The 26,151-nt window shown below is 56.2% G+C and overlaps 1 protein-coding gene across 2 annotated transcripts; it reads right to left on the bottom strand.

The window, feature by feature from the left end:
* Nucleotides 1–467: 467 nt before the first annotated feature.
* XPC (XPC complex subunit, DNA damage recognition and repair factor) lies at nucleotides 468–26,105 on the bottom strand. 2 transcript variants are annotated; one of them, XM_081275950.1, is made up of 16 exons: nucleotides 25,909–26,105; nucleotides 22,023–22,221; nucleotides 19,700–19,815; nucleotides 17,646–17,781; nucleotides 16,181–16,265; nucleotides 15,008–15,165; nucleotides 14,348–14,468; nucleotides 13,798–13,887; nucleotides 11,343–12,206; nucleotides 8,679–8,839; nucleotides 6,527–6,608; nucleotides 4,488–4,622; nucleotides 4,241–4,410; nucleotides 3,705–3,798; nucleotides 2,722–2,811; nucleotides 470–1,910 (listed from the first exon to the last, which is right to left on the bottom strand). In XM_081275950.1, exons 1-16 carry the CDS (start codon nucleotides 26,006–26,008, stop codon nucleotides 1,695–1,697), a joined length of 2,817 nt encoding a protein of 938 aa, XP_081132076.1. In that variant the 5' UTR covers nucleotides 26,009–26,105; the 3' UTR covers nucleotides 470–1,694. The 2 variants fall into 2 exon arrangements, with proteins under 2 accessions (XP_081132077.1, XP_081132076.1); XM_081275951.1 differs by lacking the exons at nucleotides 22,023–22,221; nucleotides 25,909–26,105 and adding an exon at nucleotides 21,002–21,138 and having other exon boundaries at nucleotides 468–1,910.
* Between the last annotated feature and the right edge of the window lie 46 nt (nucleotides 26,106–26,151).

Here is a 26,151-nt window from a genome sequence, read left to right as displayed (position 1 = left end):
GTGGCTCCTTTTCAATGGTTACTTTGCATTTGTTCAAACAATCCAACCGTAAGTTTTACTGAGCAGTGTGGCAGTGTGAGTTTCTAGAAATCAGTTCCAAGTGGCTCTGAGTGGCTGAACTGGTCTCAGGTCTTTTAAAAAGAGTGACTCAAGATGCCCAGCACTGTCACCGACCTGCTCTGTCTTAACCGTGTTGAAAGTGAATGACTCCTGCTTCACCGTCTTCAGAATGTGCTAGAAGAGTGGACAGTCCAGATGGCGCTGGCTTTGGGTCCCGCACACACAGACCTGAGTTTGGGTTCCCAAGTCTGCCACTGAGTGGCCCTGAGGTTGGGCAACTCAAGTCTCTGGGTCTCAGTTTTATCATCTGCTAGGACAAAGACTTGACTTTTTTTGGGGGGGAGGGTATACTGAGGATTGAACCCAGGGGTACTTGACCTTGAGCCCCATCCCCAGCCCTTTCTTATATTTTATTTAGAGACAGGGTCTTGCCAAGTTGCTTAGAGCATTGCTAAGTAGCTGAGGCTGGCCTCCACCTTGCGATCCTCCTGCCTCAGCCTCCAGAGCCACTGGCATGACAGGTGTGTAGCACCCTGTTTCCCTCCATTGCCACGCCTCCGAGTAGCTGCCTGAATGGGTTATTTCTCCAAAGAAATGCAACACCCTTGTCATAAAACCTCAGAAAACAAGTGGCATACCTCCAGGCGGCTCAGCAGACTGGTGCAGGGTGAGAACGCGGTTTCCATGGCAACCTGGTCTGTGGCCAAGCCAGGCTCCCTGTCTGTGAGTCAGGCCCCCAGCGTGTGGCCTGTTTTCTTGGATCAGAGTGAGTCAACACTTGGAGGGCTCCTCGGAGCTCACGTGTCCTCTCGTGGGCACAACCAAGAGAAAGACAAATCCCACGTGGGACCAGACCCTGGCTGAGCACAGAGGCTGGCCTCCGGGGAGTCCGACGTGCCCAGAGACCACTGTGTCTGGGTGCCCTTAGCTGGTGGGAAATTGGAAACAAAACGTGGAGCCAAGTGTTTTTAGATAAATGCTTTATTTCTTTCTCAAATGCTTATAAAAATGATTTCTCCTGAACATCCGCAGCACAAGCAGCTTCGCCCATTTATCCAGCCGTGGGGGAGAGCTGAGCGCCAGCCTGCGTGACGCGTGGTCCCTTGGCCCCTCCATTGGCGTTTCTGTTTCTTTCCTGACCTGAGCTCCGTGTTCAAGTCTTCTGTCATCAGAAAATGGGACTTCAGAACCATAGACCCCAAATGCCATCATGGTTGGTGGCCTGCAGTCCCTTGTCTTCTGCTCTCCACTGAGCCAGCCCGACCAGGGGAGAGAGCGGGGCCCATAGGGAGCAGCCCTTCCGTAGGGGACAGAGGGACAGCACAGAGTCCCCCAGAGGACACCTGGGGGAAAGGGCGGCTGCGTTCCTAAGGGCACATCCGCCCAGGGACCCCCAGTGTTTCTGCATTTAAAAAAAGGCCACATTTCCCAAGGTGGGGGCTCAGGGGGTGTCTCCTGGGAAGGTCCCACAGCACAGAGTGGGGTTGGCACCAAAGAGCTGTGACAGTCACCCTGGGGGTGTGACGGGGGTTCAGGCCACGACCTCCACGAGGCCCACCCCTGTGAGGATCGCCACTTCTGTCGGCCTCCTCCGCAGAGGGGACCCGGCCCTGGGACCCAGAGCCGGGCCTCGGTCACATCTTCTCAAACGGGAACAAGTGGGCGGCGGCCGCCTTCCTCCCCCTCCTGGTCTGGGGGCGCCTGGGTTTCTGCTCCTCGTCCTCAGCCCCCCGGTTCTGGGGCCAGGAGGCAGCCAGGATCCTGGCGGCTTCGGCTTGAGAGCTGGTCCCCTCCTCCTCGTCAGACGACAGGCCACCTCCTGCATCTGCGGGGGAAGCCACTGCCTCCTTCTGCAGGGGACAGTCCAGGGGCGCCACAGGCCACCGTCAGCACCCAGCCATGAGGAGGTGCCCGTGGGGACAACAATGCTCTCAGCCCCTGCCCCAGCTCCAGCCTGGCTGAGCCCTGGGCTGGCGGAAGACGGACCACAGGGGAGGGACCAGCAGGGCACAGGGCCCGGTCACTTCTAGCCTGGCCCAGGGACTGGTGCAGGCAGGGCCCTGAAATGCGCCGTGAGACTCGCTCTGGGGACACCAGATGGGCTCCACAGCACGGCCATGTCCAGGGTCACTGCCGGCCGCTCTGTCACCCCACTTGGACAAACGTGCCCTGTGTCTCTGAGCTGCACAGATGTGGGGGACCCTCCTCAGTGCTCACTGGCCACAGGGGACGCCCCAGGAAGGCTGGGGGGCCTGGTGGAGGGGGACTGCGCAGGGGCAGCCTGGTCCCCGTCAGGACAAAGCCAGACGCAGGCCCCTGACAGGGGAGGGTGCAGCCCGGGACAGAAATATTCTCTAAGAGCAAACATGGGGTGGGGACGGGGTGGGGACTGCAGGGTCCCAGAGCGCCCTCCCCTGGGCCTCCCACAGGACCCATCCCACCCACCACAGATCCCCAGGGCCTGACGCGGACCTCAGGCTGTCACACCCCCACTGCACCCAGGGCCTGTCTGGCACGTGGCAGGCGCCGAGACAGCTGTTCTGAGGTGTGCAGGTGGCCGCAGGTGCAGGGAGGGACGCGTCCCCAGGAAACCCGCAGCTGGGCGCAGGCACCTTCTGGAAGACCCACCCGGCCGCTCCCTGGGCGCAGGCGCACACTGACCTGGGCCCCGTATCTGAGCTTCAGCCTCTCGCGGATGAGCAGGCCCTTGGTCAGTAGCTTCCAGTGCCCCAGCGCCCGCTTCTCCCTCTTCTGCAGGGGGGACCACGGAGGGAGGGACAGTCAGCGCCACCTTGGACAGGTCTGGGAGCAGACCCGGGGGACGCGCCCGGGACACTGCAGACCAGAAGGCCCTCCCCCGTGCCCAGCCTCATTCCCCAAAAAATGGTCTGACCCAGGGGCAGAGGCTGGGCTCAGCGGTGCGCACTCCCTGGCACGTGGGGACACTGGGCTCGATTCTCAGCACCGTGAATAAACACGTAAATAAAATAAAGGTCCAGCCACAAGTAAAAAAAAGTTAAAAATAAAAAAACCTGGTCTGACCCAAGAAAGTGACATTCTGCAAAGCCACCAAGAACAAGGACCTCTTCTGAACTGTTCCTGTCTCTGCGGATAAGGTCGTCCAGGACCTGGACCTGGGCCACTCCTTTCAGGTCAGGGACGGCTGGTGTCAGCAGCAGGGCTGGCTGTCCCTGGGGCCTGGGCAGGCTGGTAGGGACAGTGGCGGTGGCTGTGGGTGGGTGGCAGGAGGCTGTTTCCCCCAGAGCTCACTTCATGGGGCACTTTTCCCGAAGTCAAAGAGAAACAGAGGGAACCTCAGCTAGTGGCCCACGCCTGTCATCCCAGGGGCTCGGGAGGCTGAGGCAGGAGGATCGCAAGTTGGAGGCCAGCCTCAGCCAAAGCGAGGCCCTGAGCAACTCAGTGAGACCCTGACTCTAAATAAAATGCAGAATAGGGCTGGGGACTGGGCTCAGGGGTCGAGGGTCCCTGGGTTCAACCCCTAGTCCCCCCAAAAACCTATTGTCAGAAAGAATTTCAGAGCACAGCTTCTCCTCCCTCTCCCTGGAGCCTGGGGCCAGAACGGGGCCGGCTCACCAAGGTGTCCTGCCGCCCTCTCCCAGTGGCCGGTCCTGCCCCGGGCTCACCTCCTTCTCCCTCTTCTCGATGAGGGCCTGCTCGTTCTCCCAGGCCGTCAGGAGCACGTCTTTGAATTCCTCGCAGACGATGTAGCCCTCGGTTCTGTGCGGACACAGTGTGGGTGACCTTCCTGAGTCTGCCGCCTGCCTTCCCCTCCTGTTTCCCTCTGCAGGGGACATGGTCCCTCTGCGCACTCAGGGTCCTGGGCAAGCCAGTGACAGACAGCAGAAAAGCTCTGGAAACCAACAGGACCACTTTGTCCCTAGACCCTGCCTGAGAGGCCGCTGGCTGCTGGCCAAACCCGCAGGGGACATGGCTCAGTGACCAGCAAGGACATTGGCCAGCTTTGGGCACTAGCTTGTGATGACCCCTGGGGACCTAGCATCATGAGGATGCTCATGTCCCTGGTTCTGCCCCTGGACAGCTGGCAGGGTGGGGCAGGACCGAGGCCTGACCTCCAATCCAGAGCCAAGTCCTGCCCAGGAGAGGCCGGGCCTCCCCGCGCCAGCGGCCACGCTGCCCCTCATCAGGGCCCTCCACGCACACAGGGTGGGAGTAGCCTCCGTGGAAATCAAAGCCCGTGACAGCCTGGACACAGTCGATGTCCAGCTTGCGGGCCACGCGGTGCAGATTGGGCAGGTTGAGCTGGACGCAGCCGATGGGCATCATGCTGGGCAGGAAGAGGTACACGTTCCCGAACTCATTCCGTGGCACCTGCAGAGAGGGCACAGCAGGATGTGGCTGGCGGTAGGACACAGCCGCCTGGTCCCCAGCCCCGAGGCTGCCTGTACCTTCCCGTCCACGGCCACCGGGGGCTGATACTCCTCCGTCTGCCAGCGGCCGAACAGGGGCAGGTCATTGTGGTCCTGCAGCTGGGGCTCGGCCAGGCGGGCCTTGCGGGCGCGGTTGGAGAAGCCCTTCACCATCTGCCCAGAGACATGGCCACGTCATGGCGCGGGCTCCCAGATGGAGCCTTGTGACAAACGTGACCTCGGGTGCCACCAGCGAGAAGTGGCCCTGGGCACCTGGCGCTCTTCCTGGGCCTTCACGCTGGTCAGAAGCCCACGAGGGGGGCCCACTGCTGTCCCCACTTCACGGATGAGCAGCCCGGGAGGACATGAAGCCTGATGTCACGCAGCGTGTCACGGCCAGGCCTGTGCTTTCAGCCACCCCCACTCCATCCAGCACTCGACCACCACAGGAAGATCTGGACTCAGAGGTAAGGTCACCTGCTTAAGGTGACCATGACCATGACGAGCCAGAACTCACACCCAGGTACTGTCCTCTCTATTGTCAGCCACCACATGACCTCAGGTCACCTCTGGAGGCCCGAGAGGTACAGGGTTGCTCAGCAGAACAGGGTGGGGAGAAGGGCACCTGGCACCCGAGGGGCACAGACATGTGAGAGCACCTCTGCCTGGAATCCTGGACACAGTCCAGTAGGGAGGAAGCAGGGACCACAGGAGCCCTCGTGCACCACGAGGAAGGCATGGGCCTCTATATCAAAGGCAAGGGGAGGCTGGGTGGGCTGAGGGCGGGCTGCACTGGGTGGTGTGGAGCACAGTGCTGTGTTTCAGAAAGATCCGCACAACTGTGACACAGCCACCCGGTTCAGGCTGGGAAGGGGGTAAGGCTGTCACCTGAGAGGGAGATGGGGAGGCAAGAAGTGGACGGCGGGGTCAGAACAGAGCGTGGATGTGAGAGACCCGGGGCCATCCTAGGGCTGCACTTGCACAACATCATGAAACACCCATGACTGTCCAAACCCAGGGACTGTCACGTAAACCCAGGATTAAGATACTGGATGTAGCCAGGCACGGGCGGAGCACCTGCCATCCCCACAGCTCGGGAGGCTGAGGCAGGAGGATGGCGAGTTCTAGGCCAGCCTCGGCCAAAGGGAGGCCCTAAGCAACTCAGGGAGACCCTGTCTCTAGATAAGATACAAAATAGGGCTGGGGACGGGGCTCAGGGGTCGAGGGTCCCTGAGTTACTTCCAGGTACCAAAAAAAAAAAAAGGTCCGTCCCAGTGGCTCCTGTCTTGTGGGTCCGGCCACCTCTGGAAGGTACTGAAGACCATGAACTGAGGGCTTGTGTTCTGTCCCTGTTCCAGAAAGAAGAAACCGAGCAGGCGTGGTCCAGGGAAGACGTGGCCCCTCACGACGGGCAGACGGCACCGTGCGCCCAAGCCTGCTGTTGGCAGCCCCCTGCCACCAACGCCTGAGCCCCCCCAAACCCAAGCCCTCCCTCTCCACCCAGCGCCCAGCCCCCAGGGCCACGGCCGGGAGCTGGCAGAGGTCCCCGCTTCTCTATGGCCGTCGCCACCCTCTGCCAGCCTAACTGTGCTGTGTCCTCAGAAGAGTCTGTGTGTGGTGACACCTGGCTGCGCCTCGTCCCTCACGGGGAACTGCCCCACACACAGCTCCGTGGGAGAGGAAGAGGCCGATGAGAGGCTGGGCAGGGGCTCTTGCTGGGCTCTGCCCTGTTCCTAAGCTAAGGCCTGGGCGGGCCACCTGCCCCTGGAGGTCCCCTGTCTGCGCATCTGTGAGATGGCACCGGGGTGCCAAGGCCCTGGCTGAGCCCCCAGAGGGGCACACGCAGAGGCCTGTCAGGCTGGACCCAGGGCCGAAGGGAGTCAGGCGCACACCTGTGGGGGCTCAAGGGCCCAGGAACAGGCACCTGCAGTCCCAGAGCTGCCCAGGCCTCAGCTGCTCTTGGCCAGACTCTTCCCATTCCTCCCTGGTGGGTGGCAGTGACCCTCGGTCCTGCCACGGTCCTGCCCTCCGCCCCAGCTCCGACCCCCGCCCCCTTTCCCTGGGACACCCCGTGTCACCTTGTAAGGCACTTCTCCCAGCCGCACCACCCGGGCCTGCTTCAGCCACGTGTCCCTGGAGTGCAGCGTGTGCACACAATCCCTAGAGGGCGACAGAGGGGAGCAGACGTCAGGCCAGGGCCATAGGCCACCAGGCCAGCCCAGGACCCAGCGCCTCCTGGCCCCCGGCAGGTGGGAGAGCCCCGTCCCCAGCCCTTTTTATATTTTATTAGAGACAGGTTCTTGCTGAGTGGCTGAGGCTGGCCTCCAACTTGGAATCCTCCTGCCTCGGCCTCCTGGGGAGCTGGGATGAAAGGCATGCGACCCTGTGTCCAGCTTCTTTCTTTATTTAAAAAAATATTGTTTCCAGTTGTTGGTGGACCCTGGTTTCATTGATTTATTTCAAGGTGGTGCTGAGGATGGGACCCAGAACCCAGAACCCCTGGACTCTGCTCCTAAGGGACCCGCGGAACTGCGGGAGCCAACAGCCCCAGCCTGTCCCTGGGACCTGGTTCCGACGTCCCTCGGGCTGCCTGGGAAGTGGGCCTGTCTGTCTGGGGCTCTGCGCTGGCCTCGGTGGCCCGTCCTGAGCCGGGGATGAGAGCTCCTTTTGCAGCCTGCAGGGTACAGGAAGGGACACTGCATGCAGGTGTGACCACTCCCCACTGGGTGGCACCCGCTGAGGGTCTCGTCTGCAGCTCACACCACTGGGTCAGGTGCCTGGCGTCCAGCAACGCAGGCGGTGAACCCGAAAGACGGCTGGGAAACCACAGTCAGCAAAGGGGCCATCGGGGATGGGGGCGCAGGCCCAGGCCGTGGCCCGCTCTTCCCTCCTCCCTGAGCTAAGAGCACATCACAGCCTCACACTCCCCAGAAGGCCCACTCCTGCCCCTGCCGAGCCTCCCTGGAGGGGACAGTGTCAAGCTCCTCTTGATGTGCACCCGACTCTGCTGGGCAAAGAGATCCAGTAGGCACGGACACCCAGGGTCCGCCTGGCTCAGACCTCGGGCCGTCTGGGCTGAAGCCTCTCTGTGCCACCTCCTGGCGGGGACTGGACGGGTCCCTGGAGCTGCCTGGGCCTCCGTGTCCTCAGGATCGACGTGGGGTGAGGAACCCTGTCCTGGTTGACCTCCGTGGTCGCTAAGAGGAGATGGAGCTGGGGTGGAGGCTCAGGGGTAGACGCCCACCTCGCACGTGAGGCACTGGGTCCCATCCTCAGCTCCACATAGAAGTAAATCAATAAAACCAGGGTCCATCAACAACTGGAAACAATTCTTTTTTTTTTTAAAAAGAAAGAAGCTGCATGCAGGGGTGCACACCTGTCATCCCAGGGGCTCAGGAGGCTGAGGCAGGAGGATCGCAAGTTGGAGGCCAGCCTCAGCAACTCAGCCAGGCCCTGAGCAACTCAGCGAGACCCTGTCTCTAAATAAAATAGAAAAAGGGCTGGGGACAGGGCTCAGGGGTTAAGCACCCCGGGGTTCAATCCCTGGAACCAAAAATAAGTACATTAAGAAAATAAATAAGTAAAGGCAACCCTATTTTCTTGGTCTTACATTAAAGCATTTTTTAAAAAAATAATCACTTTTTTCATTTGCTTTCTATTTCTCAAAAATCTTGCTTCTATTTTTTCATCATGTCCAAGTTTTATCAATATTCCTTCAGTTTTAATTTTATATATGTCATCCTTCATTTTTTTTTTACTTCTTTCTTTGTACTGAAGTAAACCATGTGATGTAAAATATACCGTTTTAACTGTTTGTCTTATTTTGTAGTCTTGTTCATGGCCGTTCTGGGGCCTGAATTCAAGGGTGCTCTACCACTAAGCTACCTCCCAGCCCTTTTGACATTTTGAGACAGGGTCTTCGTAGGTTACGGAGGCTGGCCTCCACCTTGTGATCCTCCTGCCTCAGCCTCCCAAGTCCTGGGATGACAGACATGCCCACCACAGTAGCTCTAGCTGTTTTTCATTTTCCAACTCTTTCATCCCTGGTCTGTTAACCCTCCGGGGTTCCTCCCAAGCTCTCTTCTTCACGGCACAGGTACAACCGCAGCTCACCCCTCAGTGCCGTTCACTCAGCGAGATGAGCCGACGTGAACGGCCCCTGGTCCAGGGAGAGGGTGGCGGGTTCTAGACCACCAGGAACCCCAGGAGGCCACCAGGCCACCCACGCACCTGGAGTAGACAGCTTCCCCACGACAGTAGCCCAGGATGGCCGCCGTCTCGGGGTAGATGGCCTCGTACTTCAGGAGGTGCCGCTTCAGGGCGTACAGAGGATGGTTCTTGTAGGTGCCGATGGCAGTGGGCAGAGGCTGGCCCAGGTGCTTGGCCTGAAACTGCAGAGGCCAGACAGACAGTGGTGAGGCCGAGGGGGCAGGGGTGGCTGAGGGGGGCAGGGAGGCTGAGGGGGGCAGGGGAGGCCGAGGGAGGCAGGGGAGGCCGAGGGGGCAGGGAGGCCGCAGCAGAGACCCCTCACACTAGTGTTCTGCCAACACGTGGCGGGTTCCAGGGACACTAGCAACAGCAGGAAAGACGGCAGAATCAAGGGGACGTCACCCTCCGTGTGCACCCAGGGACACTCGACCAGCAAGACCCTAACCACGTGCCACCACAGGAGGGGATCCCAGCTAGAGCAGGCCGGACCCCACGTGCGCGTGACAGGTCAGCATGCACTGCGCTGTCCGTGTGTCTGACAGGAAGGAGCAGAGGGACACGGGTGACTTCCTCTGGACGTGGGGAGGCTGCAGAGTGATGGAAAGCTCTGAGGAATTCAATTCCCTGTGGTTTGCGGTGACTCCAGGGAGTCCCCCGACCTGTCTCCAACCCTCAGACCCCTTATCCAGCCCTCAAGGAAGAAAGTCATCTCCTCAGTAAGAAGGCCTTATCCCAAGGTGACGTCACTGTCCTAGAATGCGGGCTCAGTCGCTCCTGCTCTCACAGGAAATGGAAATGATTTTTCTTTTTTTCTGGTACTGGGAATTGAACCCAAGGGTGCTTAACCACTGGGCCACATCCCCAGCCCCTTTCGGTTTTTACTTTGAGACATGGTCTCGAGGCTGGCCTCCAACTTTCAATCCTCCTGCTTCGGCCTCCCGAGTTGCTGGAATGACACGTGGGCACCGCTGTTCCTGGCTCCTGCAGCTTCTCTCTTCCCACCATAATTAAGGGTTCTGGGTTCTCGGGGGCAGACTCACTGCTGTGACCCGTACCCTGTTCACAAAGTTCTCAAGCTTTCCCTGACACCCCTTCACGGATCAGTCAGCCTGACGTGAGCTGAACAGGGCGAACCCAGAGCAGACGCTCCACGTGGAGGGACGCACCCCAGAGACCAGCTGCTGAACTCCCGCCCCACCGAGCCCCAGCCACAGGAGCAAAGCTCTGCCCTGGTGAGCAGCTCGGCTCCCCTTCCTGGTGTCAGAGCTGGTTCTACAACCAAGGGACACGCTGCGTTACCTCTGGGAAGTCCCTGCTTCCAAGAGGCCTCCTCCAGACACGGAGGGGACGCGGCCTCATCCCAAGCCCCGCCTTTTCCAGGAGATGCGTGTGTTGCTACGCGTGGGCCGTCTGTATACGCGTGGGCCATCTGTATACGTGTTTGTGCGCACGAGATGGAAAGGAGCGACCCCCAGGCGCAGCAGCTCAGACCTGTACTCCCAGCTACATAGGAGGCTGAGGCAGGAGGATCGCAAGTTCAAGGCCAGCCTCGGCAACTTAGGGAGACCTGGTCTCAGAATGAGAAAACGAGGGAGGGGGCACTGGGGCTGTAGCTCAATGGTAAAGTGTCCCTAAGGCCAATACCCAGGACCACAAAAAAACAGAAAGAGAAAGAGCTAGTGGTAGTGGTACCGTGTGGATGAGTTATTCCCTCTGTCCCTGGGCCCTGTTTCCAAATTACTTTAAAGCTCACATGTACAATGGGACAATAACTTAAAAGTAAGCAGGTTCCATAAAGACAATGTGGTATGTATTCACAATGGAATATTACACAGCCATAAAGAAGAATGAAATGATGGCCTTTGTGGGTCAATGGGCAGAGCTGTGGACGATGGTGCTGAGTGAAATCAGCCAGTCCCCAAAAACCAAAGGCCAGGTGCTCTCTGTGATGTGCGGATGCTGACTCACATTGAGGGAGGAAGGATGGACAGAGTTCATTGGATCAGACACAGGGGAAGGAAGGGAAGGGAGGGGTGGGAATGGGAAAGACAGCGGGACGAACAGACGTCACTGTCCCACGTTCACAGAACAACATGCGACCAGCAACACCCCACGTCACGTCCAACCACAAAACAGGAGTCACACTCCGTGTGTGGTCGACGTCAGGACACTCTGCTATCATGCATATCTACAAAGAATAAGGAAATGATAAAAAGTAAAAGTGTCCAGGCTCCAAGGCGACACGGACCTGGGTTCAAACACCTCATAACAAAACAATAAAATGATCATAAAATACAATATAAAAAAAAAAAGCCCTAGTCAGTCAGCCACTCAGCTCTGAAACATTCTACCAGCAAAATCAAGGCTATAGGACCCCAGCTTAACAGGATCTGATAGGATGAGCGACGACCCTAAGGGTACCCCACACAGCACTGGGTACGTAATTATTTTAAATAGACTTAGCTGGGCACAGTGGCTGACACCTTTGGGAGGCTGAGGCAGGAGGACTGTAAGTTGGAGGCCAGCCTCAGCAACTTGGTGAGGCCCTAAGCAACTTAGCGAGACCTTGTCCTCAAATAAAAAATAGGACAGGTTGGGGATGGGGCTCAGTGATGGGTTCAATTCCCTGCACCAAAAAAAGAAGAAGGAAGTGAGTGACCGCAGGCTGCGGGGGGCGGGCCTTACCTCTGAGTCCTCCTTCTTGTCCCTGTCCAGCTGCGGGCTCTGGTAGGGCCTCAGGGTCTCGGCCCACCACTCGGGGTCCACGCGGCACTTGCGGGTGGCCGTCATCCAGGCGGGGTCATACCTCTGCGTGACGTCGCGGACCCAGCCGTCGCTGTCGAGGCCCACGACGTAGGCCAGGGGCCTGGTGGCGAACCTGTAGCAGGCCAGGGGCTGGCCCACCACGCCGTGCACGCAGTCCACGCACACCCACCGGGACTCACGCTCGCAGAACACCTCCAGCCACTGGTCCACCCCGGGCGGGCCCCTGACCGCGGCCTCTGCGGCCTCCTCGGCCTCGCCAGCGGCCTTCTTGCCTCTCTTGTGGCTTGAGGAGACCGACGACGCTGCTGGGAGCTTACAGTGGTCACTCTTGGGCCCAGACTTTGTCCTCCGAGGGGCGGGGGCCTTCCTCCGCTTCGGAGGGCCGGGTTCAGAGTCCTCCCCAGAGGAGCCATGGGCCTCCCCGCTGGAGAGCTCGAAGTCAGAGCTGCTGCTGGACCGGCCACTCCCGCTGTCCTCTTTGTAAGAGACCCTGGAGGTCACCCGTCGCTGCCGGCCCCGAGGCCGCCCCTGGGCTTTCCCAGGCCGCTGCCCTTGGCTGCCCTCGGCCTCCTCGCTGGAGGAGTCGCCCCGCTTCCTGCCCGGCCGGGTCACCTTGGTCTTCCTGGCCTTGGCCGCCCGCTGGCTGGGGCCCTTTGAAGACGCTCCCTCTGGTCTGGCTCTGGGGCTGCTCTTGGGTGTCCTTGGGTCTCCTGGGACTCGGCTGCCGGCTTCTGAGGAGTCTCCAGCAGCTTCTGCGGATCTCTCCTTGGACAGTCTCCTTCCCTGAGTGCGACAGGAGTTCTGGTTTCTTTTGGCTCTTTCACTATTGATCTCAGAAAGATCCTGACCTGAAACAGGGCCAAGGCGCGGCCCGAGAATCAGTGCAGCAAGAGACCCCGGATGAGACACGGTCTCCCCTTAGGGCTGGACAGAAGCATCAGCTCAGAACTGTACCCCTGAGATGCAGACCCAGCGATCCCTTTGTCACTCTGACTGTGGACAGAAAAAGGGCCGGGGCTCAGGAACAGAGGCACCCAGGTTTCAACTGCGGGTCACGTGACTCGGGAACGTACTCCATTTCCCATCTCAGTTTGCTCTGCAAGAATCATACCCACCTTGCACACAGGTGCCTGCAAGAACACACTGGGGACAATGGTTTTAGAAATTCAGAGACTACTGTCGGGCGCAGTGGCGCACGCCTGCCATCCCAGTAGCTCGGGAGGCTGAGGCAGGAGGATCGAAAGGTGGAGGCCAGGCTCAACAAAAAGTGTGTCCCTAAGCAACTCAGGGAGACCCTGTCTCTAAATAAAATGCAAAACAGGGCTGCAGACAGGGCTCAGGGGTCGAGGGCCCCTGGGTTCAATCCCTGGTACCCCCCAAAAAAAGAAAAGAAAAATTCAGGGGTTATTAAAATCCACCTGTAGCCTGTCAGCCCGGGGAAACGGCCCTCAATCTCCTTCCTGCAGCACAGCAAGCCGCAGGGTCCTTGGGCTGGGGCGCAGCTTGAGGCCCTGGGCTGGATCCCAACCACCACCCCCCCCCAAACAGAGGGGAAAGCGTGGCATCATCACACGCTGCTCAGAATGCACGTCGCGCCACCTGGTTCACGGAACAGAAACCACAGCACCAGAGACCAGGCCTCCCACAGGGCACTCTGTGCACCACGCACCAGGTGCCAGATGCCCACTCATGTGCCCTCTCTCCCTCCAAACTCAGGTTATACTAAGGCAGCCTCCAAAGGACTCAGCCTCCAGAACAGCAGCTCTTAAAAAAAAACTTTTTGGGGGACAGGGGATAACAGAGATTGAATCCAGGGGTGCTTAACCCCTGGGCCCCCTCCCCAGCCCTGTTTTGTGTTTTATTTAGAGACAGGGTCTCACTGAGATGCTTAGGGCCTCACTTTTGCTGAGGCTGGCTTTGAACTCGCCATCCTCCTGCCTCAGCCTCCTGAGCCTCTGGGATGACAGGTGTGCGCCACTGCGCCCGGCTCTTAAAAATATAATATTGATGCTGGATGTGGTGGCACATGCCTGTAATCCCAGAGGTTCAGGAGGCTGAGGCAGGAGGATCACGAGTTGGAGGCCAGCCTCAGCAACTTAGTGAGGCCCTAAGCCTGTCTCAAAAAAAATAAGTAAAAAATGAAAAATAAAAAGACTGGGATGTGACTCAGTGGTAAGTGCCAGTAAGTTCAATACCTGGTACCCAAAACCAATAATAAATAAATAAGTACATAAATGTTACATGTAAATACACACACAGCCACATACACACACACACACATATATATATATACTGACTGATCTATTTTTTAATTTAACAATTTCTCTCTCCTCCGTGATTGCCTGTCCCTTTCTCTGATGCCCCAGAACCTCACCTTTGCCACAGATAACTTCAGAGGAATTGGCTGGAGAGAGAGCACCAGGCGGGTCAGGAGCCGGAGAGCCCGGAGAATCAACAGAAATATCTACGAGGAAAAGAGGGAACACTATATCCTCACACGATAATTCAGGATTTAGTTGATTCCCTGTTGCTAGTGGCTCGTTTACAACAGTGAGAAGCTGTTCCTGTCAGGTATTTTAGTCACAGTGACAGAAAAGCCGACACACTGAGGCTCCTAAATTTCAGTACATGGGTTAATAGGCACCTTTCAGGGATAAGATCAATTTTTTTTTTTGGTACCAGAGATTGAACCCAGGGGCGCTTAACCACTGAGCCCCCTCCCCAGCCCTTTTTTGTATTTTATTTAGAGACAAAGTCTTGCTGAGTTGCTTAGGGCCTCGCTATTGTTGAGGCTGGCCTCCAACTTGTGATCCTCCTGCCTCAGCCTCCCAAACTGCTGGGATGGCAGGCGTGAGCCACCGCGCCCCCCTGCATATTCATTATTGTGGTAGTACTGACACAGCAGTGCCACCGGGGTGACTCACATGGACCAGCTCCTCATCATCTCGCGCGGAGTAGATGGCAAACCTCCTCTCGAGCGTCGTCTGCAGGCCATCTTGCTCGTGGGTGGAGAGGTCCGGATTGATCGTGAAGGTCCCAATGAACCTGGAGGGCAGGCAGCGTCCCCAGGGGGAAGGGGACATTCCATTGTTTTACAGACAGGAAAATCAAAAGGAGGGGGAACCATGAGCCTCACCGGGCCCGGTTCTGCTCTTCCCAGCCTGGCTGGCCAACCCACGTGGCTGAAGGGCCAACTCTGACGTCACTTCCTGGGGTGGCCTTCCCGCACCGCCCACCTGAGGTAAGCGCCTGCTCCAGGTGCCACCGTCCCCACACACCATGACCTGGCGTGCTCCTGTCCCCCAGCCTGGGAGCCCTTCCAGGACGGGGATCACGCCTGTGTCCCCCATCTTCCCCACCAGGTCCCCTGCCTGGCGCGGCCCACCTCAGGGAAGGTTCGCAGGACCTGACCCTCACCCAGGAGAACCTCAATCCCTTTTTTCTATTTTATTTAGAGTCAGGGTCTTGCTGAGTTGCTGAGGCCCTTGCTCAGTTGCTGAGGCTGGCCTCCAACTTTCGATCCTCCTGCCTCGGCCTCCCAAACCCCGACCACCCTGCTGCAGAGCACAGGTGCGTGGCCTCACCACTTCACCAGGTTGGAGAGGAAGCTGACATCCACGTCGTGAGGCGGCACTTTGGTAAAGCGAGTGGGGATGATGGAGAGGCCAATGGCGAGCAGGTCTGGCTGGCTGCAGACACTATTTCGATAGAAGCCATTGGCCAGCAGGCACAGCAGGTGAACCTGCAGACAGGGAGGCAGGAGAAGGGAGGCCTTGGGGGGAAGGCCGAGAAACCTCTAGCAGAGATTTCTGCTCTCTCTCGAGTTCACGCTTTTTTTTTTTTGTGGTACCAGGGCTTGAACCCAGGGGTGCTTCACCCCTGAGCCCCCTCCCCAGCCCTTTTTAGATTTTATTTAGAGACAGGGTCTCACTGAGGTGCTTAGGGCCTTGCTTTTGCTGAAGTTGCCTTTGAATTCGCCATCCTCCTGCCTCGGCCTCCAGAGTCGCTGGAATGACAGGCGAGGACCACCACGCCCAGCTGAAATCCTGAGCGTTTTGAGTACTGACACGACGTTCACTAAAAATGTTTCTAATTTTGAAGCGTTTAAGACATTAAATTTTGGGGTTAGGAATGTCTTAACCTATAGAAGTCTCTGTCCAAAGTGCCATATGATGACCAAGTCTGTGTACATACCAGCAAAAGTCAAAAGCCACTGCACTATAACTAAGACCAGAATCAAGGTTAAGAAATGGCTGAAGCCAGGCGCGGTGGCACACGCCTGTCATCTCAACAGCTGGGGAGGCTGAGGCAGGAGGATCACAAGGTGGAGGCCAGCCTCAGCAATTTAGCAAGGCCCTAAGCAACTCAGGGAGACCCTGTCTGTAAATAAATACGAAATAGGGCTGGGGACGGGGCTCAGGGGTAAAGTGGCCCTGGGTTCAATCCCTGGAACCAAAAAAAAAAGAGAAAGAAATGGTTGAAATTAGAGAAGAGATGGAAAGCAATAACCTGGTGCTCAGCCCCTGCTACCTGCCGGGCAACTGTGCTGCAGCAATCTGACAGGTGATATCTGCCTAAGGCTCATAACCACCCTCCAGTCAGCCACTGCCCACCCCGACCCCCACGCGCTCTTCACAGACAGGAAACCAAAGCTCAGCGGGCTAAGAATCGCGCCAGGGTGGCCCCGTGTGGAGCCTGACTGGCGGAGACACAGGGCCAGGCCTCCCGGGGAGTGGAGCCTCCTTCGCGGCCTCTACCTTGTGCGTGTTCTCGTGGACTTCTTTATTGAAGCGCTTCATCATCCTCCGCAGGTGCGTCTCAAACTCCATCTTCATCTTTTCCCTGCCACACAGAGCGGAAGGGCTGAGACGGACACTGTCACCAGACCCCACTCCTCTGTCCACACCACCGCCCCTCACCAGGACATGTCCACCATGACCCTTGCCGGCCCCACGGGTGCGTACGCAAGCAGGCTGCAGGCCAGGTATTCTCTGCGTGTTTTCCCACTCTTCCCTCCCTGCACACCTGAGCTAGGACAGTCCCTCCGGAAGTCTTCCCTGACCTTACAACTACTCACTCCTTCTTAGCAACTACTACCTTTTTTTTTGGTACTGGAATTGAACTCAGAGGTGCTCAATCCCCGAGCCTCGTCCCCAGCCCTATTTATATTTTATTTAGGTGCTTAGCGCCTAAGTTGTGGAGGCTGGCCTCAACTTGTGATCCTCCTGCCTCAGCCTCCCAAGCCGCTGAAATGATAGGCGTAGGCCACCATGCCCAGAGCAAGCACTACCTTTATGTTACGTCAGTGCACGGTCATTGGGGGGTGGGGGGGCAGTTCCACTTCCCAAGTCATCCCCTCAAGGTGGGGATGTTGCTCTCTGGGAACCCTGGGTGAAGTACCCCATTCGAGACCACTCAGTATGTGGTGGCACCCTGCCCTTAGCTCCCTCAGCCCTAGGTCCCCAGGAGGTGGGCAAATCCCGCTCAGCCCCCACCTGGCTGCCCTCGCCACCTGCCTCCTATTGTCCTAGGGAAGGTCTTCATTCGGAGCCCCCTGGGGTTCCTCCCCCTAAAAGCCCCGGCCCTGGGCTGCAGTTAGCGATCAGACCCAGGCCCCGCCGCATACACTTATTTCCGTGTCTTCAGTCCTTCAACTTCTCAGACCTTCAAGGTTCCTAATCTGACTCGTCGCCCTAGTGCAGGGACACTGAGTCCAGGTCACATCCCATCGTGTGACCGTCACTTGTGTGACGCTGTTCTAGTGCAAAACCCTCAGGAGTCTTCGTGAATCTGGGATCCTCGACACAGGGGACAGTTGACCACTCCACAGTTCCACTTCCCAAGTCATCAGAGGCACCAGGGACCCGGGGGGGGGGGGGCAGTGGACGGGACACAGATATGACTCCCAGGCGCCTCTGCTCACTGCTGAGTGACTCTAGGAATGTGACTTGACCTCTCTGGGCCTCTGGCCCATCTGCAGTCCCACTCTGTGGATGAGGGCCCAATGACGTAAGATCCACCTGCTGGGCCTCAGGAGCTCCCTCTGGCCATCACCTGTCCCCGGGACTACCCAGGGTCCTCATTCAAGTCCTCCAGGGAACCCGGGCCTCGCTCACCTGACCACATCCATCCCCAGCCCTGGTCCCCCAGGTCCCTGTCACCAGGTTTCCCTCGTGGACCTGCGGCCCTGCTGGGGGACAGACCCAGGGCGCCTGCCCTTACCTCCTCTCCCTGCTCTTGGCCTGCTCCGGGGTCTCAATCTCGATCTCCACGGGCTCCACAGGCACCGCAGACGCAGACGCAGACGCAGACAAGGCTGAGCCGCCTCCCACGTCACTCGGCCCCGGCTCGCTGAGCTCTGTCGACAATGATGTTTCACATCAATGACACGAATCACGCTGCACTCAACCAAGGCAGGGCGCTGGGAGGCAGAGGGGGGCAGAGTGGAGGAGGAGCCCCCAGAACACACGTCACCGTGCTCAGTCTCTGACGTCTGTGTATCTCATGTAACCCACACGGCAGCACGTGTCTCACCTTCAGATGAGCAAACTAAACCACAGAGAGAGCAAGGTGAACCCAGGACACCCCCCAGGGTCAGTGTCACATGCCTGGAATCCCAGTAGCTTGAGAGGCTGAGGCAGGAGGATCTCGAGGTGGAGGCCAGCCTCAGCAACTTAGTGAGGCCCTAAGCAACTCAGCGAGACCCTGTCTCTAAATAAAATATTTAAAAAGGGCTGGGGACAGGGCTCAGGGGTTAAGCACCCCTGGGTTCAATTCCTGGTACAAAAAAAAAAAAACAAAACAAAACAAAAAACTCTGCTATCAAGCGCTCACCACGTATGGGGGCTGGAGCTGGGGCTCAGTGGTGGAGCGTTTGCTTTACATGTGTCAGGCCCTGGGTTCCATCCTCAGCTCCACATAAAAATACAGTTATTTAAAAGTATGGTGAGGACTGCGGATGTGGCTCAAGCGGTAGCGCGCTCGCCTGGCATGCGTGCGGCCCGGGTTCGATCCTCAGCACCACATACCAACAAAGATGTTGTGTCCGCCGAGAACTAAAAAATAAATATTAAAAATTCTCTCTCTCTCTCTCTCTCTCTCTCTCTCCCTCTTTCTCACTCTCCCTCACTCTTTCTTTTAAAAAAATTAAATAGATAAAACATAAATAAATAAATAAAAGTATGGTGAATTGGGGGTGGAGTACAGTTTAGATTAAGAGAGACTTAAACATGACAGCAACAGCCAGGCACAGCGGGGCATGTAATCCTGGTGACGTGGGAGGCTGAGGCAGGAGGATCCCAAGTTGGAGGCCAGCCTCAGCAACTTAATGAGACCCTGTCTCAAAGTGAAAATAAAAAGGGCTGAGTAAAGAGCCCCCAGGGTTCAATTCCCAGTACTGGAAAAAATAAAGAGCTCTGACAGCCAACTGGAACCTGAGTTAGAATAAAGACAAAGACGCAGCTACAAGGAGAGGTGTGTGACAACTCAGGTGGGACACTCTTGCTCTGTCACTGTAAGGGACGTGATGTCGATGCTGATGTGTTACAAGTGTCAAGACATGTGCAAGTGATTTTCCAAAGGTTCCAATGTAAACTTCCACAGGAAAGAAACCTTCCAGGTGGCAAGATGTGGAAGAGAGGGGCCTGGGTCAAGGGTACGTACTGCTCTTTCACTGTTTTGCAAGTTTGTGCGATCCGGCCCCAGGACACCTAGGGTCCTGTTTTTCCACAACATTCCAGAGCCTAGACTGCCAGGCTGGTAAGCAGCCAGTGTTTTTGAGAGGGCTACCAACAAAAAGTTCTTACCTGATTGCAGACCTGCCCTGAACCCAGCTCTAACGTCATCCAAAGCCCAAGCTGTTTCTACAACGCACTGCTGGTCACCAGAGGAAGACAATATAGATGACCTTCTTGGATAATCTGCTCATGGATTTTTCATTATATCAAAAGCAAGTCCCTGGCCAGGCACCGTGGCGCACACCTGTCATCCCAGAAGCTCAGGAGGCTGAGGCAGGAGGATGGCAAGTTGGAGGCCAGCCTCAGCCACTGAGCAGGCCCTGAGCAACTCAGCCAGCCCCTGTCTCTAAATAAGACATTTTCAAAAAGGGCTGAGGATGTGGCTCAGTGGTAGGGGAAAAAAAAAAAAAAGAAATCAGGAAGTCCTCAACCGCAACCTTATCTTTGGTTTTATCAGATTCGAAAGAAAATGTCAGAATTAGAGCAAGTGCCCGGAGTCCAGGAGTCCCCCAGCCCAGGGGACAAGGAGAGGAGCTTTACCTTCCACCTCCTCCCAGTCCTCCTCACTTTCCTCGTCATCTTCTCCTTCGCTGCTGGTTCTGTCCCCGGGGGCCTCCTTCTTTACACGTGTCTTCTTGAAGTCCCTTGAAAAGCCCCTGTGTGGGGACACGGGGAGGAAACAGAAGGCTCACACGTCGCAGTGTCACGTTCAGGCTCAATGGGATGAAAAGGCGGCTCCCCCTGTGAATCAGGAGGCTGTGGCAGTCCCCTATGTGAAGGTGGCTACACCGGGGGCCCGGTCCCATTCCCTCCCCAGCGTGGATCCCCACATCTCCTCAAGCTGCACCTGCAAGGTCTGATGAACCTACATATCTGTGTGCACACATGCAGGCCGAGGCCAGAGAGGGGGAAGGGATTTCCCGCTTGTTGATCCTCCTGGAAACCAAGTCAGAAGGGGTCTCCCTCCACCTTTAAGAAATAAGACATAAGACACTGGGCGCGGTGGCGCAGGCCTGTCATCCCAGTGGCTCTGGAGGCTGAGGCAGGAGGATTGCTAGTTGGAGGCCAGCCTCAGCAACTCATGGAGGCCCCTAAGCAACTCAGGAATAAGATACAAAATAGGACAGAGGTGTGGCTAAATGGTTAAGCACCCCTGGGTTCATCCCCAATACCAAAAAAACCCTAATGATAATTTAAAAAAAATAAAGAAGAAAGAAAAGATGTAAATAAACCGAAGTTGGAAGGACTCTAATTTCCAGATAGGCAAGAACATGACGATACACAGGTACATCATAAAAAAATGTAGGCAAGCTAACCACACAGGTAAGCAGCCAGGTAAACAATCGCTCAAGACCGAATGCTTGCTAACATGGGATAAATTCATGCGAATTCATATAGAAGTGTGCTCAGAGTACTGAGTTACTTTTAGCTCGTGTAAACTATGATATGACATTGGAAAACACTCCTGCACAGACATTTAAAAACCACCAATTCTCAGTCTTCAGTTGTAAGAAGACACACACTGAATCTTGCCTATCGTCTTTTCCAACACCACACCAACAGAAACTTCCTAACAATACGCACAGGAGAAGTGACCGTGTGCTATGGCTTTGAACATGGTCAGCGCCCAGGGGAGACCACAGCAGCCTCCTGGCCTGTCTCTGTGTAGGGGTTAACGGGACTCCACCAAGCAAAGGAGCCAGGGAGGAAGCAGTAGTTCAAAGGCCTTTTTTCCAGTACCAGGAATTGAATCCAGGGGCACTTGACCCCTGAGCCTCGTCCCCAGCCCTATTTTATGTTTTATTTAGAGACAGGGTCTCGCTGAGTTGCTCAGGGCCTCACTTTTGCTGAGGCTGGCCTCCAACTTGCGATCCTCCTGCCTCGGCCTCCTGAGCCTCTGGGATTAGAGACATGAGCCACCGCACCTGGCTCAGAGGCAGTCTTCACAGAGTCTAAGGGAACAGAAGAGATGGACGACGGTGGCCAATCTGCCAGCTTCCCCCACGCCCCTGAAACTGCTGCCCTCTGCTGGACTTCTCTCCCATGCCTGGATCAGAGGTTCTAGAAAAGTCGAGACCACAACTGAAGGTCCGTTTTGAAGCAAAGACCAAACCAGCACACCTCCGTTCCTCCTCTAAGCACCCACCAACTTCCTTAGGGGCAGACAGTCCACCAGGCTCATGTCTGCCGTTGCCACATGGGAACCCGAGTGCTCATCACTGCGGAAACACTCGCTGTCTGTCCGCCAGACCAGGGCCCAGTGCGAGATCCCAGAGCCCGCGAAAACGCATCCCAGATGGCCCCAGCCCTCTCCGGGCTCACAGGGTAGTCAGCCCTGGCCCGTGGCAGGGTCACAAGCAGCTGGGACACCAGGCAGAGACACGCTATGCTCTTTAAAAACATGACAGGAAATCCAAGGAGGCAAGGGGGAGGAATCAGTGGAAACTTCTAGAACACATGGCTATGGGCATGATCTCCAAGGAGGAGGCAGGCTCTCCTCATGGAAGGAGAAAACATGAGCAGCGAGTGCCCAGGCCCGAGGTACAGGGACGTGTGGAACCAGGGCGGAGAGGTCCAGCTGGGCCTGGGCCACGTATCCCCAAAAAAGGCGGCACAAGAGGAAGCCAGAGTGGCGGGTACCCCATATCTACAGGCCACAGTCAGTAGCCCTGGGGCCTCTCTGGCTAGTGTCCCCCTGCACAAATCAGTGTCCCCGCTGTCCCCTGCTCCTACTGTGTAGAAGACTCTAGAGACTCCTCCTTGTCCCTGGATCCTGGTGACAAGTGAGAAGACGGGGTCTCACTCTCCACGCTGCTCCGATGGGAAGGGTGGACACGGAGTCTGACGCCTGCCGGGCCCTCACCTGACCTCTTCCCCTTCACCGAGGGCTTCCTCCTTCACCGGGAGGCTCTCAGACGTGACAGTCGCCCTGGCCACCTTCTTTCTTGCTGGGCGATCTGCGGAGTCCCCAGGGTGACTGCGACCTCTCTTCTTCTTTCCTGGGGAAACTTTTGGGACGAGGCTCTTCTTGGGGGCTTCTGGTTTCTGGTCTTCACAGACACCTGGGTGGCCACACAGAACAAGAGTTGGGGACAACAGGAACGTGGACACAGAGTGGCTTAGGGACAGGGTCTGCAACCTCTCTCCAAAGCGCATCTCCACTGCGGCTCACCATCCCGCCTTGGCCCAGCTCGGGCCTCGCCCCCCTGCAGCCGTGGGAAGATCCATTTTCCTGTTGGGGTCGCAGCACCAGATGTGGAACCCAGGGCTGCTCTGACCCTTGGCTGCCTCCTGCTGATTTCTCGAGACAGGGCCTCCAAGGCTGGCCTCCAGCCCACAAGCTTCCCTCCGGCATCGCTGGGGTGACAGGTGAACCCCTGCTCCTGGCCAACCCAGGCCCCTGACCCAGCCTTTATTCTATTTCTCCTGAGACTCTGGAAACCACCAAGGGACTCAAATAAAATCAAAATTCTGTATCTTAAACCTTCAGCTCCCCCCAGAAAGCAAACTAGCTGAGCCCACTCCTGGAGACCTGGCTTCCTGATGCCCTGATCTGTCGGGAGGGTAGACCACAGGAGTGACAGGTTTCAAGTTCAGCTACAAGTCCAAGTTTTCCCACGACCTTGGTTTTATGAATCTGTCTGTGCCATAACTAGACGGGTGCCTGGTCAAAACCCATCCTGCTGCAAGATCTCTCCAACCTCACCCCAACTGTCCCACCAAACTCAGAGGTGGACTAAGACAGGACACACACAGGTTGAGTCTCCTTTCCAATCGGAAGTGCTCACATACCCCTTTTTTTTTTTTTCAGATTCTGAAATACGACCCATTCCTAACCCAAAAGTCCAAAATCCAACCATTTTTGCCACATTTCAGACATCAAAATTTTGGGGATGTCAGATTTTCAGAACACGGATCTCAGCCCACAGTATTTCAAAAACACCACTATCTTCTTAAAATGGGTATTCTTGATTTCTGTTCAAGAGAACTATTAAAAATTCACAAGCTGTTGATTTTAGTTGGACAGTGTGTCTAAACATATTCTGTTTCTGTATGATTATATCATTACTTTAACAGTTTATAAATAAAATGGCCAGAAAAAAATATTATCCCGCTTTGCAATGACATTCACACAAATAAATTTTCCTTCGATTTTGTATGACTCTGCTTCAATTAATTTTGGAAAATAAAAATATTACCGCTTTTATGTAGGTCCTAAAAGGGAATGCAGCGATAACCTCAAATATAAAATCAATTCATCGCTTTCGCTCGTAGATAATACATGCTCAATAAATAGCTGTCAGAGGAATTGATGAGTTATAGCAGCAGAGGCCTTAAAACACAGCACCATGAAGAAACCACAGAGTCTTCACCGCAGCAAGGAAGCAACGGGGGAGGCTACTTTGTTCCTAACTGTCCAGGGCAACACACGTCACCTTCATTTGCATGCACAGAAGTGCTGTTACAGTCTACACTGGGGGCTGGGGCTGGGGCTCAGGGGTAGAGCGCTCACCTAGCAAGTGTGAGGCCCTGGGTTCGATCCTCAGCACCACAGAAAAATAAATAAATAAAATAAAGGTATTGTGTCCATCTACAGCTAAGAAATATTTTTTTTTTTAAATCAACGCTGGTATAATGTTAGAAATGCTGCTGAACATGAAGTTAACTTCAGGTTATTGTCACCTGCATCTAAACCACAACCAGCAGGTCTGTGCTCCTCAACCCAACCACAACAAAGGTTCTAAGCCTTCAGACCCTGCAGGTTGCCTTGGAAACGTACTGCTCACGCCTCTGGTTGGCAAGAGCTCACCAGCCTAAGTGCTATGAGCTACTCCTACAATGTCCCAACACGGACATGCCCAGGGCTTCCTGCATACCTCGCTGGAAACTCACCGCCAAGTGCACACAACTACTAAGTGTTGGAGCTACATGAAACTCAGGCCCAGGTAACTACTGATCCGGGCCCAAGCATTTTCATCCGATTAAAACCTTGACTTTTTGAATTGCTACCTACCAAGAACACAAGCTGAGTGGATCACCCACTTCGTATCATGGTCCCTTTGCTGAAATAATAGTCATCTTTAAAGGGGCACATCGAACGACTCCTTCACAGAGTATTTTCCAATCTCTGGAGTCAAACTTGATTATTCCTTTGGAAGGGAAAAAGGCTCACACATTCTCTCTCGATATTTAACATGCTCTTCCTTGGATATTTTACAGCATGAGTTATGTCTACATAATATTCTAAGTTCCTGCGAGACATCTCTACCTTCTATGTCATCCAACGGATGGACAGCACATGCCAGGTATTCAAAAGCAAAAACAAAAAAAAAGTTATCTGAATAAATTGTAGGAACAATATGAAACTCATAACATTAAGTGTGGAATAAATCACCTCCTAAACTTAGGATTTATGACCCCATTTGATTCACTTAATGGATCACTATTCATCCAAATGAATTTGTAATGTGTTCAAAATTACATAATCTCACGTCCTGGAGGCAAACAAGTGTTACCTAATCTAATCTTCTACCCAGCTGTCTCAGAAGGTCCACACATCGCTTCTACAAAATGCATTTTGCACAAATTGATGCTATTGATTCATTATATGGTGTGTGGGGGGGACTAGTTGGGGAGAACATTAGAACATAGTTGTTGTTTTTTTTTAAACAAAGGCATGCTTTCATGAAGCTTAAATTCCAGAAAGACAGTCAAAAATTAACAAGATCATTACAGATTGAGAAAGGGGGTGGGAGGGAGCCACTAGGGTCGGATGGGACAAAGTATGTGAAATAACAAGAGATGAGCTCCACCAAGAGCCCCTGGGGGGAACATTCTAGGCAGAAGGAACGTCAACAACAAAGGCATCCAACATCAAAGGGCAGACAACTTGGCATCCGCATTTGGGGAAGGGAAAGAGGGCCAACCAGGAAGCTGCCTGGCACGCAAGAGTGGTAGGAGCCCCATCCGGGTCGTGCAGGAGAACGCAGGCCCCGATAAGGGCGGCAGATTTTCCATTTTCCATGAAATGGGAAACCCAGAAGGTCTTGAGGCAGAAGCAAGGCACATTTTTTGCTGTGAACATCTTGGGGGGCTGCCTGGTGGGCACCTAGTGCAGAGGGCGGAGGGGAGGCAGGAAAGGAGGCAGGTGATGGTGGCTGGGACCGGGGTGATGGACATGCAAATCAGGTGGACAGACAGGAGGGAGGCACAGTTGGGAGGCTGAGCTGGTTGGAGTCTGCAGACCGACTGGGAGCCAGGGAGGAAGCGGGGACGGGGCTGGAACAAGTGGGTGCAGCGATCACTTAGTCAGATGGAAGGAAATGGGACCAGGACATGTTTAAGGAGGGAAACTCGGTTGCTGTGCTTTGGGGACAGTGAGGAGGCCCGGCCGACACCCAGGCGGGGGGCAGCGCAGGGGCTCAGACTCGGGATGAAACTTGGTGGCACCGACTATCCTGGGAGTCGCCACTAACCCCGTCCTGGACCCTCTGACTTCTGGGGACCCACTTGTTCCCGCGCCGTCCTGAGCATTGCCCCGAGGCTAAGCGGCACCCTCGGGGCGACGGGGACAGGGAGGAGGCTCCGGGAGCTCGTGGCAGGTGGCTGCCGGCGCGGTCAACAAAGGCACGGGACGTCGCAGGGTCCCCTCCCGGCTCGGCCACCCCGCTCCGTCCCCGGCGCAGCCCGACTTCCGCCCGCCCGCCCGCAGCAGCGCCCCGCGGAGCCCGGCTCGGCCCCGCTCTCACCCGCCGCCTCCTCACGCGGCGCCGCATTCTTGCCCCTGGCGCTCCGGCCGCTCGGCTCGCGTCCCCGCGACTCCCCTCGTGCCCCGCGCCTGCGAGCCATGCTGCCCGGGCAAATCTCCCCGGGCGCGTGACGCACCAGGACTCCCCAAAACAGCCGCGCGCGCGGGGCCCGCCCCCAGGCGGGGCGAGGCCTGGCCGCACCCCTTCGTGGTGGGCCAAGCTCCTCCCCCAGAAGGAAGCTCC

The sequence above is a fragment of the Spermophilus citellus genome (assembly GCF_964194105.1).
Source record: "Spermophilus citellus genome assembly, chromosome: 19".
Lineage (NCBI taxonomy): Eukaryota > Metazoa > Chordata > Mammalia > Rodentia > Sciuridae > Spermophilus > Spermophilus citellus.
Note: the sequence above shows the minus strand (reverse complement) of the source record. Positions and strands in the feature narration are given on the sequence as shown.